This window comes from Oncorhynchus clarkii, chromosome 23, assembly GCF_045791955.1.
Source record: "Oncorhynchus clarkii lewisi isolate Uvic-CL-2024 chromosome 23, UVic_Ocla_1.0, whole genome shotgun sequence".
NCBI classification, from domain to species: Eukaryota; Metazoa; Chordata; class Actinopteri; order Salmoniformes; family Salmonidae; genus Oncorhynchus; species Oncorhynchus clarkii.
In genome coordinates, this window is record NC_092169.1 from 11273296 (window position 1) to 11287404 (window position 14109).

The 14109-nt window shown below is 40.5% G+C and overlaps 1 protein-coding gene across 1 annotated transcript in view; it reads right to left on the reverse strand.

Annotated features, from left to right (window-relative positions):
- The window catches only part of LOC139381201 (sodium/potassium/calcium exchanger 3-like), a 125013-nt gene that overhangs the window by 70140 nt on the left and 40764 nt on the right, over nt 1-14109 (reverse strand). The window contains exon 2 of the mRNA XM_071124644.1: nt 2619-2747. Coding sequence (XP_070980745.1) covers nt 2619-2747 — 129 coding nt within the window. The remainder of the gene's footprint in view (nt 1-2618; nt 2748-14109) is intronic.

Genomic DNA, 14109 nt, shown 5'->3' on the forward strand with positions numbered 1-14109 from the left:
TCCTGCTTTTCTGCACAAAAGAGCCTGTCTCATCTATCTCTCATTCTCTCACCCCCTCTTGATCATTGTCTCTGTCTCTCTTCCTCTCTCAATCTCTCACTCCCTCTTAATCATTCTCCCCCCTTCTCTCTCTATCTCTCGCTCTCCTTTCCACTATTCCTCCAATCCAACATCCTTAAACATCGCTCAACTTGGGCCAGTAGACCAGGCTATGTATGCATAGAAAGCGAGAGATCAGAGTTTCATCATCACAGATTAATGTGGATGTCCATTCGCTTCATTAGTAATGATTACACATTAACGATGATCTCACAATCTATCAGATCTCATTCTACTCACTGGATCCAGTCAAATGTCAATTCTCCTTGAGTCTTTTATAGCTTGTGGCCTTATTCCTTCCAGAACATTCCCATTGTAGGACACAGAAGGACACAAAATCACATAATGTACAGTAAAACATATTCACGCACACATGCACACACACATACTCCGCCTGACTGCTTGACTGCCAGTGTGTGAGCGTTTTCCTGTGTGTCAGCTGTAGCCATGCTGACCGGGGGAATTGAAAGTGCTAATTGTTCAGGTCTTGTTTCCATTGACCCGTGTGGACATGGAGCATAAAAGGGAGATTTGTGTTACTCTGGACCTGATTCAGAATTGATTTATTTTCAGTGTTATAATCAGGGTTTTTGTCTATATTTTTGCTATATTTGCTACATGAAACTATCACTCAACAAACTAACAGTTGAAAAAAATGTTGAAGTGTCATATGCATTCCTGTTGACTTGTAAGCATCAGCAATAAATTAATTCCATAGAGACTCATCTGATTGCAGGGCTCCCGAGTGGCGCTGCGGTCGAAGGCACTGCATCTCAGTGCTAGTGGCATCACTACAGACCCTGGTTTGTTTCCAGGCTGTATCACAACCGGCTGTGATTGGGAGTCCCATAGGGCAGTGCCCAGTGTCGTCCTGGTTAGGGTTTGGCTGGGGTAGGCCATCATTGTAAATAAGAATTTGTTTTTAACTGCCTTGCCTAGTTAAATACAGGTAATAAAAAACAACAAACGGACAGGAGGCTATCAGCTGTAAAGCTCTACTTCTTGCCTTGCTTGAGGCAAGGGAAGGTACTACGGCCCTATGAAGAAGAGTCTGAGGAGCAGGATGGAGAAAGAGTATTCATCTTTCAATTCACAATAAAACCAGACAGTTACACAATTATACACACACAACTGACATCCCTGAGCAGTTTCCTTCTTGTCCTGCAGCTCAGTTCAGAAGAACAACAAAATAAATATTTGATGTGTCTGGGTGGTTTAATACATCATCCACAGCATAATTATTAACTTGATGATGCTTAAAGAGATATTCAATGTCTGATTTGTTATTGTTATCCATCTAACAATCACTGCCCTTCTTTATGAGGCTTTCGAATAGTTCCCTCGTCTTTATTGTTGACTCTGTGCTTGAAATTCAATACTTAGATGAGGGATCTTACATATGTTGTATGAATGGGGACAGAGGAAGGCGTAGTCTTTAAAAAATAATGTCAACCCACACTTATTTCACAGAGTGAGTCCAACATATTATGTGATTTGTTAATCCACATTTTATTCCTGAAGTAATTAGGCTTGCCTAAGCAAAGGGGTTGAATACTTATATAAAGACCATATTTTAGTTATTTAATATGTATTAATTTGTCATTCTTATGCAGTACTTTGTGTAGCTCAATGAAAAGAATTACAACTTTGTAAAGCAACAAAATTTTTAAAAAATCCAAGGGGGGTGAATACTTATAATACCCACTGTATTGTATATAAGTATTGTAGAATTGTGAAACGGTCAATTATGGACAATAACCGTGAACTTAAAATAATAATTGTCATAATAATCTTAATACATTCATTTTAGGATAATGGGGGGATTCAAACAGCTTAATTTCCAAATGTTCCAAGCATTTGAGATAGGGCTATGTTGTATTCATTAGGTATGTTGTATTCATTAGGTATGTTGTATTCATTAGGTATGTTGTATTCATTAGGTATGTTGTATTCATTAGGTATGTTGTATTCATTAGGTATGTTGTATTCATTAGGTATGTTGTATTCATTAGGTATGTTGTATTCATTAGGTATGTTGTATTCATTAGGTATGTTGTATTCATTAGGTATGTTGTATTCATTAGTTGTATTCATTAGGTATGTTGTATTCATTAGGTATGTTGTATTCATTAGGTATGTTGTATTCATTAGGTATGTTGAGGCTAATCTTTGAAGATGCATTATGATGCATTACAAGCTCCAAACATTCAAAAAATGACAGTGATGACAATAACCGTGGTAATTTGCATGACAATGAATCATTACCAAAAATTCCATAATCGTCACAGCCCTATCTGTAAATCTATCCCTACCTGTCTGAATTTTCAATCCCCCTTAATTTATTTGATTTCATCTCTACTCCAGTCTTCCCTATATCCTGCAGGAATCCCACATGGGACTCCCATGTATACTAATTCCAAAGATTCAACTCCACTACAGAATTTCTCGATTGGCCAATAGTTTCACCAACCTGGCAACCAAAAGTTGAATCACAACTTCTAAAGCGGGGCCTGCCCTACCTGGCTCAGTGCAGTTTTTGGACGGGGGGTCCAACAGAAGGTCTGTCTCGTTGTCCCAGGACTCCTGTAGTAGCCTCCGACTCTCCCATCTGGCACCCTCCTCAGTAGTAAGGCTGGAGATGTCATAACCTGGGATGGAAAGATAGAGCATTGCTAAGAGTTAAAATTACACTGTAAGTTTTGCATACCATAAAAGAGTGGGCCACCTCAAAAATTTTAACAATAGAGCTAATGCTTTCCATGATAAACAACTGGATATATCGGTTGTGTGAGGCTAGATTGGAGCTAGCAAGGCACACAGTTCATGGAATGTGTCACATAGGACACATAGCTCAGAGCTCACGCAGAGCTCAGCCCAATTCTAATTATCAGATACCAGAACTCAGAAATTCTAATTCCAACCAAACCTAGCTTGGCATGTCAGAATAAAATGAAACACTGTAGTTATGAAATCATTAGGAGCGTTCCTACGACAACACAGTCAGCAGTGGAATGCTCCAGAGGCCCTGGGGTGATCATTTCGGCAGCTCATTCATCTGGGTCACCATGTCCTCAAGCCACCGCCTCCAATTCAATGCAGCTCCCAAGATGCAACAGGGCACGACATTACGATTTGGCAATGCCTGATAATAATAGCCCTTACCATATTGATCAAAACTGTGAATAAAAACAATCACAGCTTTGCTCGCCTGTCTACTGTAAATGTTGAGGAGCAGGCGGATAGGACGAAGACACATGGACACTGAGCGGGGAACCTAGGAAGGGTCCATGTTGTGTGACTAATCATAGATTATGAATACAGATCCTAGAAATAAATATAATGGAATATGTCTGTCCTTGTGTGTTTGTAAGACTGCAGAGCATTTCCTCTTTGTAGGACAATATTCTATTTTATGATCTGAAGTGTTTATTTCAACCTTGGCTATATCAGAAAGGCCCACTGTGTCTCTCTCCTTCCCTCTTTCTCTCTCTCTCTCTCTCTCTCTCTCTCTGGCCACTCTACCATAAAGGCCTTATTGGTGGAGTGCTGCAGAGATGGTTGTCCTTCTGGAAGGTTTTACCATCTACACAGAGGAACTCTGTTGCTCTGTCAGAGTGACCATCGTGTTCTTGGTCACCTCCCTGACCAAGGCCCTTCTCCCACGATTGCTCAGTTTGGCCAGGCGCCCAGCTCTAGGAGGAGTCTTGGTGGTTCCAAACTTCTTCCGTTTAAGAATGATTGAGGCCACTGTGATCTTGGGGACCTTCAATGCTGCAGAAATATTTTGGTACCCTTCCCCAGATCTGTGCCTCTACACAATCCTGTCTCAGCACTCTACAGACAATTCCTTCAACCTCATGGCTTGGTTTTTGCTCTGACATGCACTGTCAACTGTGGGACCTTAAATAGACAGGTGTGTGCCTTTCCAAATCATGTACAATCAATTGAATTTAACACAGGTGGACTCCAATAAAGTTGTAGAAACATCTCAAGTATGATAAATGGAGTCTCATAGCAAAGGGTCTGAAAACTGGGTCTGAAAAAGTAGATAAGGTATTTCTGCTTTTTATTTTTATAAATGGGAAAAAATGTATAAAAACATGTCTTCACTTTGACATTGTCTGTAGATTGGTGAGGAAAATGTTCAATTTAATCCATTTTAGAATCAGGCTGTAACGTAACAACATGTGGAACAAGGGTCTGAATACTTTTTGAATGCACCTTACACGTACACACACGTATGCACGCAGAATGATTTTCTGTTGTGGAGTAGAGGCAGTAGAGGCCTGTTCAATGAGCCAGAATGGACCCAGGAGCTGGAGTTACTACCGAGATGTGTATAGGGCTGTAGCTGTGACCATACCATATTACAGCCACAGCAGCAGTCATGAGTCATGACTGCAGTAAAATTCCACGTGACCATTTAGGTAATCTCCTTTTATGCACTCTGGACACGTGTTAGTAGTATCCAACTTGCTAACGATTATCAGGTCCTAATGGCTTGGAACTCAGGACTCAATTGTCCCTCTAACCACTCTGACATCAAGGCAAATGCAATCGAAAATCACATCAAACATTTACCGGAAAAACAGTAGGCCTATCGTACTTTTAAAACACCTCACTATGATGATAATTTGAGCAGGTTGAAACTGAGTGTAAAACATGGTTGTTGTGGATGTTGTTTCAAAGCCTGACAACAAAATGGACAGCGCTTTCCAAGGTGATGATTAATTCAAAACACCCATACGCATATTAAATATTATGCGTATAGGCTTAGGAGCACAAAACCGAACACACAAAAAACAGAGTAAAAATTATGATTGTTCCTAGTGTTGCACATTTTGGGGAATATTCAGAGATGGAAACTTTCCGTGCGACTTAAAGGGAATATATGGGAATGAATGGAAATATATGCAAATTAATATTAATACCATTTAAATGTAGATGGTTTTGGCATTGGATATATTTACCATATCATATGTTGACAGAAACATGAACTTTTTACCTTATCATAAGTAGGCATATTTGCAAATTATTAAATTCTTCCAATATATATTTGAATTATTTAGCTACGAATTGAACTTTAATTAAATGAGTTGACTCTTCACATGGGATGATTTCACTGAACAACAAAATAAAGGGAATATTGAATGACCCCCAATGATCCATCGCATCTCCAAAAAAAGTTTTCAACATGATAGTCGAGAAACTAAAGCTTTGGTTGTCTTCCTCTCAGGCTTCCATGTCTTCTCCCTGGATCTCCTCAATGTTCACCTCTTGAACATCAGACTCTGAGGCCTCATCTTTACTGTCACTTTCCAACCCTGTTGAGGATGGCTCGTTGTCAGGCTCAAAAAGCCTCAAATTTGCCCGGATGGCCACCAATTTTTAAACCCTTGTATTGGTCAGCCTGTTGAATGCTTTGGTGTGTGTGTAGCCAAAGAAAGGCCAGTTGCGCTCCGAGGCGGCTGATGTTGGTGGGATTTGGAGGATGATGGAGGCAACAGGGGAAAGAGCCTGTAATCCACAAAGTCCCTTCCACCAGGTGGCTGATGAGATATGTTGGCACGACTGCCATATTGCATCTCCATTCCAAAGCCCTTGTTTGGAAGTGTACCTTGCCAGACTGCCAATAGCATTGCCCTCATCCAGGCCAAGGTGGCGAGACACGATAGTGATGAAACCATAGGCCTTGTTGATCTATGCACCAGACAGGATGCCCTTGCCAGCATACTTGGGGTCCAACATGTACGCTGCGGCATGTATGGGCTTCAGGCAGAAGTCTTCACACTTTTTGATGTATTTCAGAACTGCAGTTTCCTCTGCTTGGAACAACAGTGAAGTGGGCAGGACAGTACAGATATCTTCTCTTACATCTGCAAGTAGAGTCTGAACATCAGACAGGATGGCATTGTCTCTCTCAATCCGTGCAATGGCCACTGCTATAGGTTTCAGGAGTTTCAGGCTACTTACCACTCTCTCCCAAAATACATAATCTAGGAGGATCCTCATGATGGGGATGTCCATATCGGCAGACTGAGATATGGCCATTCTTGGAGAGACTCCTTCCCATCCAGGAGACTGTCAAACATGATGACAACACCACCCCAATGATTGTTGCTGGGCAGCTTCAATGTGGTGCCCTTATTCTGCTCACTTTGCTTGGTGAGGTAGATTGCTGTTGTAACTTGATGACCCTTCAAATACGTAACCATTTCCTTGGCTCTCTTGTAGAGTGTATCCATTGTTTCAGTGCCAAGATGTCCTTGAGGAGCAGATTCAATGCATGAGCAGCACAGCCAATGGGTGTGATGTGTGGGTAGGACTCCACTTTAGACCAAGCAGCCTTCATGTTCACAGCATTGTCTGTCATCAGTGCAAATAACTTCTGTGGTCCAAGGTCATTGATGACTGCCTTCAGCTCAACTGCAATGTAGAGACCGGTGAGTCTGTTACCCCTCTTGTCTATGCTTTTGTAGAATAGTGGTTGAGGGGTGGATATGATGTAGTTAATTATTCCTTGCCCACGAACATTCGAACACCCATCAGAGATGATTGCAATACAGTCTGCTTTCTCTATTATTTGCCTGACCTTCTTTAACTCTGTTGAACTCTGTATCTGGCAAATGAGTAGATAAAGCATGTCTGGTTGGTGGGGTGTATGCTGGGTGAAGAACATTTATAAATCTCTCCCAATACACATTGCCTGTGTATGGGTCATTTCATCAGCATTTCTCTGACTGCGTTCCTCCATTGAGTCCAAAAAAATCTGATTCCTGGAGGACCCTGAGCTGTTGCTATCGATAAGGTGTCTGATTCATTATTTTCACCTTGAATAGAAGTAGAGGGACTTTTGTCAGAGATGGCTTGTTGTAAGCACTGAGGGAACTTTATGCACTTGGCCAAATGATTCTAATTTGGCACAGTATTTGCAAATGTACACAACTTTTCCTTCTACGTTAGTTGCAGTGAAATGTCTCCACACATCACATAGTGCCCGTGGCATTTTCCTGTAAAGATTATAAAAAAATAGTAAAAAAACAAATACAATTCCATGTACAGATAAATAGTTAAGCAGTTAGAACTCCTTTGTAAGATAACTGTTTTAAAATGAAACATGTATGGAAACAGGTGAAATAACACTCCTCAGTTAGCAGGCTCAAGCAAGCTAAAATCCACATGGTAGCAAAAACTAACTAGCAGAAATTGTTAAAAACTTAGAAATGATTTAAACAGACTTTGCTGTTGGCTACTATTTACTAATTAGCAAAAAAATCATGTATGTCATATAAAATATATTCACCCCATGCAGTATTGTAATCATAACCAGAAAGCATGTAGTCCTTGGCTCAGACAGAGTAGTAGTGTGGGCTCAATAGCATCTCATTAGTACATTCTGTACATGTGATGGAAGAATGCACTGTGCATGCAGAGGGTTGCAATTCCAATGAATTGGGGATAGTTTAATCAAATATGCCACAAGACCTAGAATTGCCTTATGTGTATCCCACAAAAAAAGGTTCACTGTTATAAGCTAACTTTTTTGATGAATTTAAGCAAAATTCCCAATATTGCCGGGCTTAACTTGACATGAAAGATTTCCGGAAATAAACATTTACTGGAAAGTTTCCGAGCCTTTGCAACCCTAATTGTGCCGTAACACAATACATAGCATAACAGCATATTACGCATGGCAGGAACACATAAAACACAACTGATTTAAGATGTCTTTGGTACATAATTGGTCTAGCCTATGCTCCAAAATTAGTGTGGGCTGTATTATAATACATACTGGATGGACTGGTTACCTTATGCTACACTCCAAAATGTCTATCCATGAGTCTGGGAGAGAAGGTATAGCTCTAGGCGATGTTGTTGGTTCATGTTTATGAACCGAGTGTCAATTACCGTGACACCGGCAATCTTTTGCATGACAATAACCCGGCTGAAAAAAATTCACCGGCCTAGATGTGACGTAATTGCCAATCCTGGGACCAGGGAGAGTAGTGATGACATCGCACACACACACACACACACACACACACACACACACACACACACACACACACACACACACACACACACACACACACACACACACACACACACACACACACACACACACACACACACACACACACACACACACACACACACACTATTACTCACTTACTTACTTACTTACTTACTTACTTACTTAAATATAGGCCGCATCTTGGCAGAGAACAATAAAGCCTCACTCATCGTATCAGTTACATGGAAGGTTCGCTTTTAAACTAGACAGAGATATTTGCTATCATTAGATATGTGCTTGATAGTGACCTTTTAGTGTCTATGGACAACATCCACCTACACAGCATACAGAGGAGTTTACATAAGGCCCATTCACACCTTAGCCCAGGGCTATGGGAGATTGTAGCCTGGGGCTAAGCGAGTGTTCACACCTGCACATTCTAAAGTGGGCTAGCACCAAACTTAGCCAAGGGCTAGCTGGCCCTGCTCCTGACTTTTAGGGTCTAGCCCCGGAAACACGGTGCCAAAATAGCCTAGAATGCTCACTGTCCAATTACAAAAGCTGGATTTAGGACAGCATTAACACCAAAGAGCCTGCTGCTTTTTCTCCAAATTGTAAAAGCAAGCAGAGCATAAACTGAATACTTTTTAGTTGACTGATATAGAGGACAAGGTAACTGCTGTTTGACAGAAAAAAAAGTATGTATTCCAAGTGCTGAGCTAGTAATGTAACTGACATTTTATGTTAGCTAATGTTTTATCCCCTTTTGACTGAAGTGAATGAACTCCTAGCAGCTAGTTGGCTAGCTAGTAGCTACCACAGCCACTTCAGCTCTACCTGGCCTCTAGCTATCTGTCAGGTAGCAGTATCTAACGGCTGTACTGTATATGGGAATTTTTTGTAGCCTTTGTTTTGTTCCGTTTCAATAGAAGTAAATTTGATGATGTACCATAAGCTAGAGCTAGCCAAAAGACCAATATGCTGATGTTTTTTCAGCGCAATATAAGTTTTTATTGTTCAGTATAGCAATGTAACATTATTGATTTGTCAGTTTCCCTAGCTAATTACTTACTTTTCACACTGACATGGTATAAACAGGTTACAGGCTTCACTGTCATGGTGCACAGTCAGTACACACCACTATACTCATCATGTCTTATCAGGATCAGATAGTGACAGGTGTCCCTGCAGGGTCAGACAGCCAGAGAAAACCAGTCTACGGAGCTCAAGTGAATTTTGCAGTATATTATAACAATCAGTGAATGGATATAAAGTTCCATCTTGAGTTCATGGCTAGGCACAGTCAGGGATCTGGGAATAATGGTCATTTCAATTATTGAACCATTGATTCTATTCATGGATAATATAATGTATAAATGTACACCAAGGTAATTCTTTGTCATGCCTCATCTGAGCAAGATCAGATAGTGACAGGGGTCTCAGATATTTGATGAGCAGGTGTCCACATACGTACAGTATGCATATGCATAAGCTCTAATATGCTTATGGGTGTTTTGAATAAATTATCACCTTAGAAAGCGCTGTCCATTTCGGTGTGTTAGGTATTGAAGCAACATCCACAACAACTCTGTTTTACACTGTTTCAACCTGCTGTTGAACGTTCTTGAAATTGGTCATCACAGTGATGCGAGTTTTAAAAGTATGATATGCCGACTGTTTTGATGATAAGAGTTTGATGTGATTTTCGATTGCATTTGCATTGATGTCAGAGTGGTTAGAGGGACAATAGAGCCCTGAGTAGACAATAGAGCCCAGGTGAATAGGCCCTGATGGTAGTTAGTAAATTGGGTACTACCAAAGCATATCCAGAGTACATAAAAGGAGATTACCGTGACTTAACGGTCATGTGGAATTTTACTGCGGTCATGACTCAGGAATGCCGGTGTGGTGGCAATATGGTCACTGCAACAGCCCTAGTATGAGAAAGAACGTTGTGTGGAGTAAGTGGAGTTACAAACAGACTGTACTAAACAAGTTAAATGCCTTACCTGTGATTAAATGTTTAACACACCCAGCGATACATACATTTTGACTACCTGGACACCGTGTCCCCACATTTCCCACAACGAATAGCCTGACGCCACAGGGCTCTTCTCGTAGACCCTATCTCCCTATGTGGGAGTATTTTTTAAATGTATTTTATTTCACCTTTATTTAACCAGGTAGGCTAGTTGAGAACAAGTTCTCATTTACAACTGTGATCTGGCCAAGATAAAGCAAAGCAGTTCGACACATACAACAACACAGAGTTACACATGGAATAAACAAACATACAATCAAAAATACAGTAGAAAAATCTATATACAGCATGTGTAAATGAGGTAGGATAAGAGAGGTAAGGCAATAAATAGGCCATGGTGGCGAAGTAATTACAATATAGCAATTAAACACTGGAATGGTAGGATGTACAGAAGATGAATGCGCAAGTAGAGATGCTGGGGTGCAAAGGAGCAAGATAAATAAATAAATATAGTATGGGGATGAGGTAGATTGGATGGGCTAATTACAGATGAGCTATGTACAGTTGCAGTGATCTGTGAGCTGCTCTGATAGCTGGTACTTAAAGCTATTGAGGGAGGTATGTGTACGTGTTTGCATTGCGAAACATAGGTCGGGATTGTTTACCTGGCTACATGTACACTACCATTCAAAAGTTTGAGGTCCTTCTTTTTGAAAAACAAATGTGTTCATTAAAATATCATCCAATTGTTCAGAAATACATCGTAGACATTGTTAATGATGTAAATGACTATTGTAGCTGGAAACGGCTGATATTTAATGGAATATCTACATAGGCGTACAGAGGCCCATTATCACCAACCATCACTACTGTGTTCCAATGGCACGTCATGTTAGCTAATCCAAGTTTATAATTTTAAAAGGATAATTGATCATTAGAAAACCCTTTTGAAATTATGTTAGCACAGCTGAAAACTGTTCTTCTGATTAAAGAAGCAATAAAACTGGCCTCCTTTAGAGTTGGGTATCTGGAACATCAGCACTTGGGAGTTCGATTACAGGCTCAAAATGGCCAAAAACAAAGAACTTTCTTCTGAAACTCGTCAGTCTATTCTCATTCTGAGAAATGAAGGCTATTCCATGTGAGAAATTGCCAAGAAACTGAAGATTTCGCACAACGCTGTGTACAACTCGATTCACAGAACAGGGTAAACTGGCTCTAACCACAATAGAAAGAATGGGAGGCCACGGTGCACAACTGAGCAAGAGGACAAGTACATTAGATTGTATAGTTTGAGAAACAGACGCTTCCTCAACAAGTCCTCAACTGGCAGCTTCTTTAAATAGTACCCACAAAACACCAATCTCAACGTCAACAGTGAAGAGGCAACTCCGGGATGCTGGCCTTCTAGGCAGAGGTCCTCTGTCCAGTGTCTATGTTCTTACGCCCATCTTAAATGTTTATTTTTATTGGCCAGTCTGAAACAAGGTTTTTTCTTTGCAACTCTGCCTAGAAGGCCAGCATCTTGGATTCACCTCTTTACTCTTTGTCACGTTGGTATGGAGAGATTCGGAAGATAGAAGCAGGGATGCGTAATAGTTTTTTTTATTCAGCCCAAATTAAGGCGTGCCGTGTAATGACATGGGGATGAAGACCATACAAACACATAAACAAAACACAGGGTTGAAAACCAAACAAAAGAACGAGGAGTACCTAGAATAAATACACACGCGTACAATGATTAACACACGGGATGAGACCTGTAATCATCTGCGCAATCCACAATGGCGCGAAAGCCCAAAACACAGCACAGGCACTCACAGGCACCAACAGACATTGGAACAATAATCGACAAGACCTTGGAAACCAAAGGGCACATATATACAAATACTAATCAGTGTGAATAGGGGACAGTTGTGCGTGATGAAAGTTCCGGAGGGATCTGTGACACTGTTGACGTTGAGACTGTTTTTTTGAGGGTACTATTTAATGAATCTGCCAGTTGTTTCTCAAACTAGACAATCTAATTTTCTTTTCCTCTTGCTCAGTTGTGCACCGGGGCCTCCCACTCCTCTTTCTATTCTGGTTATAGCCAGTTTGCGCTGTTCTGTGAAGGGAGTAGTACACAGCGTTGTAAGAGATCTTCAGTTTCTTGGCAATTTCTCACATGGAATAGCCCTAATGTCTCAGAACAAGAATAAACTGACAAGTTTTTGTAATGGGTGCGTGTCGGTGTCAGGGAAGTCAGGAGCAGGAAACGAACTTGTTATAAACGGAGTCGTTTAATAAGTGCTCAATAAACTAAAACAATATATATATATATACAAAAAATAATATAAGTGGGTACAAAACCCGTCGCACACCGACACATGACTTACAAATGCACATAAACATACAATAAAACAATCTCCGACAAGGACATGAGGGGAAACAGAGGGTTAAAAACACAACATGTGATTGATGGGATTGGAACCAGGTGTGAAAGAAGACAAGACCAAACCAATGGAAAATGAAAAATGGATCAGTGATGGCTAGAAGGTCGGTGACGTCGACCACCGAACACTGCCCGAACAAGGAGAGGGACCGACTTCGGCGGAAGTCGTGACGGTTTGTGAAGAAAGTTCTTTGTTTCTGTCCATTTTGAGCCCATAATCGAACCCACAAATGCTGATGCTCCAGATACTCAACTAGTCTAAAGAAGGCCGATTCTATTGCTTCTTTAATCAGAAGAACAGTTTTCTGCTGTGCTAACATAATTGCAAAAGGGTTTTCTAATGATCAATTATCCTTTTAAAATTATAAACTTGGATTAGTTAACACAACGTGCCATTGGAACTCAGGAGTGATGGTTGCTGATAATCGGCCATTGTACGCCTACGTAGGGATTTTACAAAAAATCAGCCGTTTCCATTTACAATATTCACAATGTCTAAACTGTATTTCTGATAAATTTTATGTTATTTTAATGGACAAAACATTTGCTTTTCTTCCAAAAACAAGGACATTTCCAAGTGACCCCAAACTTTTGAATGGTAGTGTATATTGAATAGCAGTTTTTCATCATGTTTTGTTATTTCTGTATAACAAAAAAAATGACGATGACGTTGCCTCTTTTACAATGGAGGTCAATAGGAAAGAATGTTGGTTTTGCCCAAATTGTGGGCGTGTTTGAGGGGAATTCCTTATTATTATGTGAATACTGACTGGGACTATACGAGCACGGCAGGAAGTAAAAGCTGGAAGTCTACCCATCAACATGTGCTGTGATTCGTTGATTCAACTCAACTGACATAACAAAGACGAGTGACGATGCAGCATTTTCCCCAGTACTTTTCAATTTGGTGTTGCGTCGCCACACCACTTTCAAAGCAGCTTATTGGACAAGTTGACATAGTACCTCCACCAATTTCAGCCCGTATGTCTTTGTTTTGTCTAGTGAAAACAACCCTGTCCCTGTGATTTCACTCGGGAACCCACACGCTCTCTGCGACAGGTGGATTCACCTGTCAGTCACAGTGGTTTCCTAACTACAGCCGGCTACAGAGAACTTTTTAAAAGCTTTGCGGCTGTGGTAACTAGCGACAACCATCTCCTGCCTTCATGAATGCCTTCCTCATGAGAGAGTGAACACACATTTTAATGGAAAACAAGGTAGCTATGTATTAATAAAGGCAGTTAATACAATCAGTTTAGTCATCCTCTAAAACGATCTAGAACAGTGGTTCCCAATCTTTTATAGTCCCGTACCCCTTCAAACATTCAACCTCCAGCTGCGTACTAGCACCAGGGTCAGCGCACTCTCAAATGTTGTTTTTTGCTGTTATTGTAAGCCTGCCACACACACACTATACAATACATTTATTAAAAATAAGGATGAGTGTGAATTTTGTCACAACTCGGCTCGTGGGAAGTGACAAAGAGCTCTTATATGACCAGGACACTAATAATAATAATCAATCATTTAGCTCTTTATTTAACCATCTTACATATAAAATCTTATTTGTTCATCAAAAAT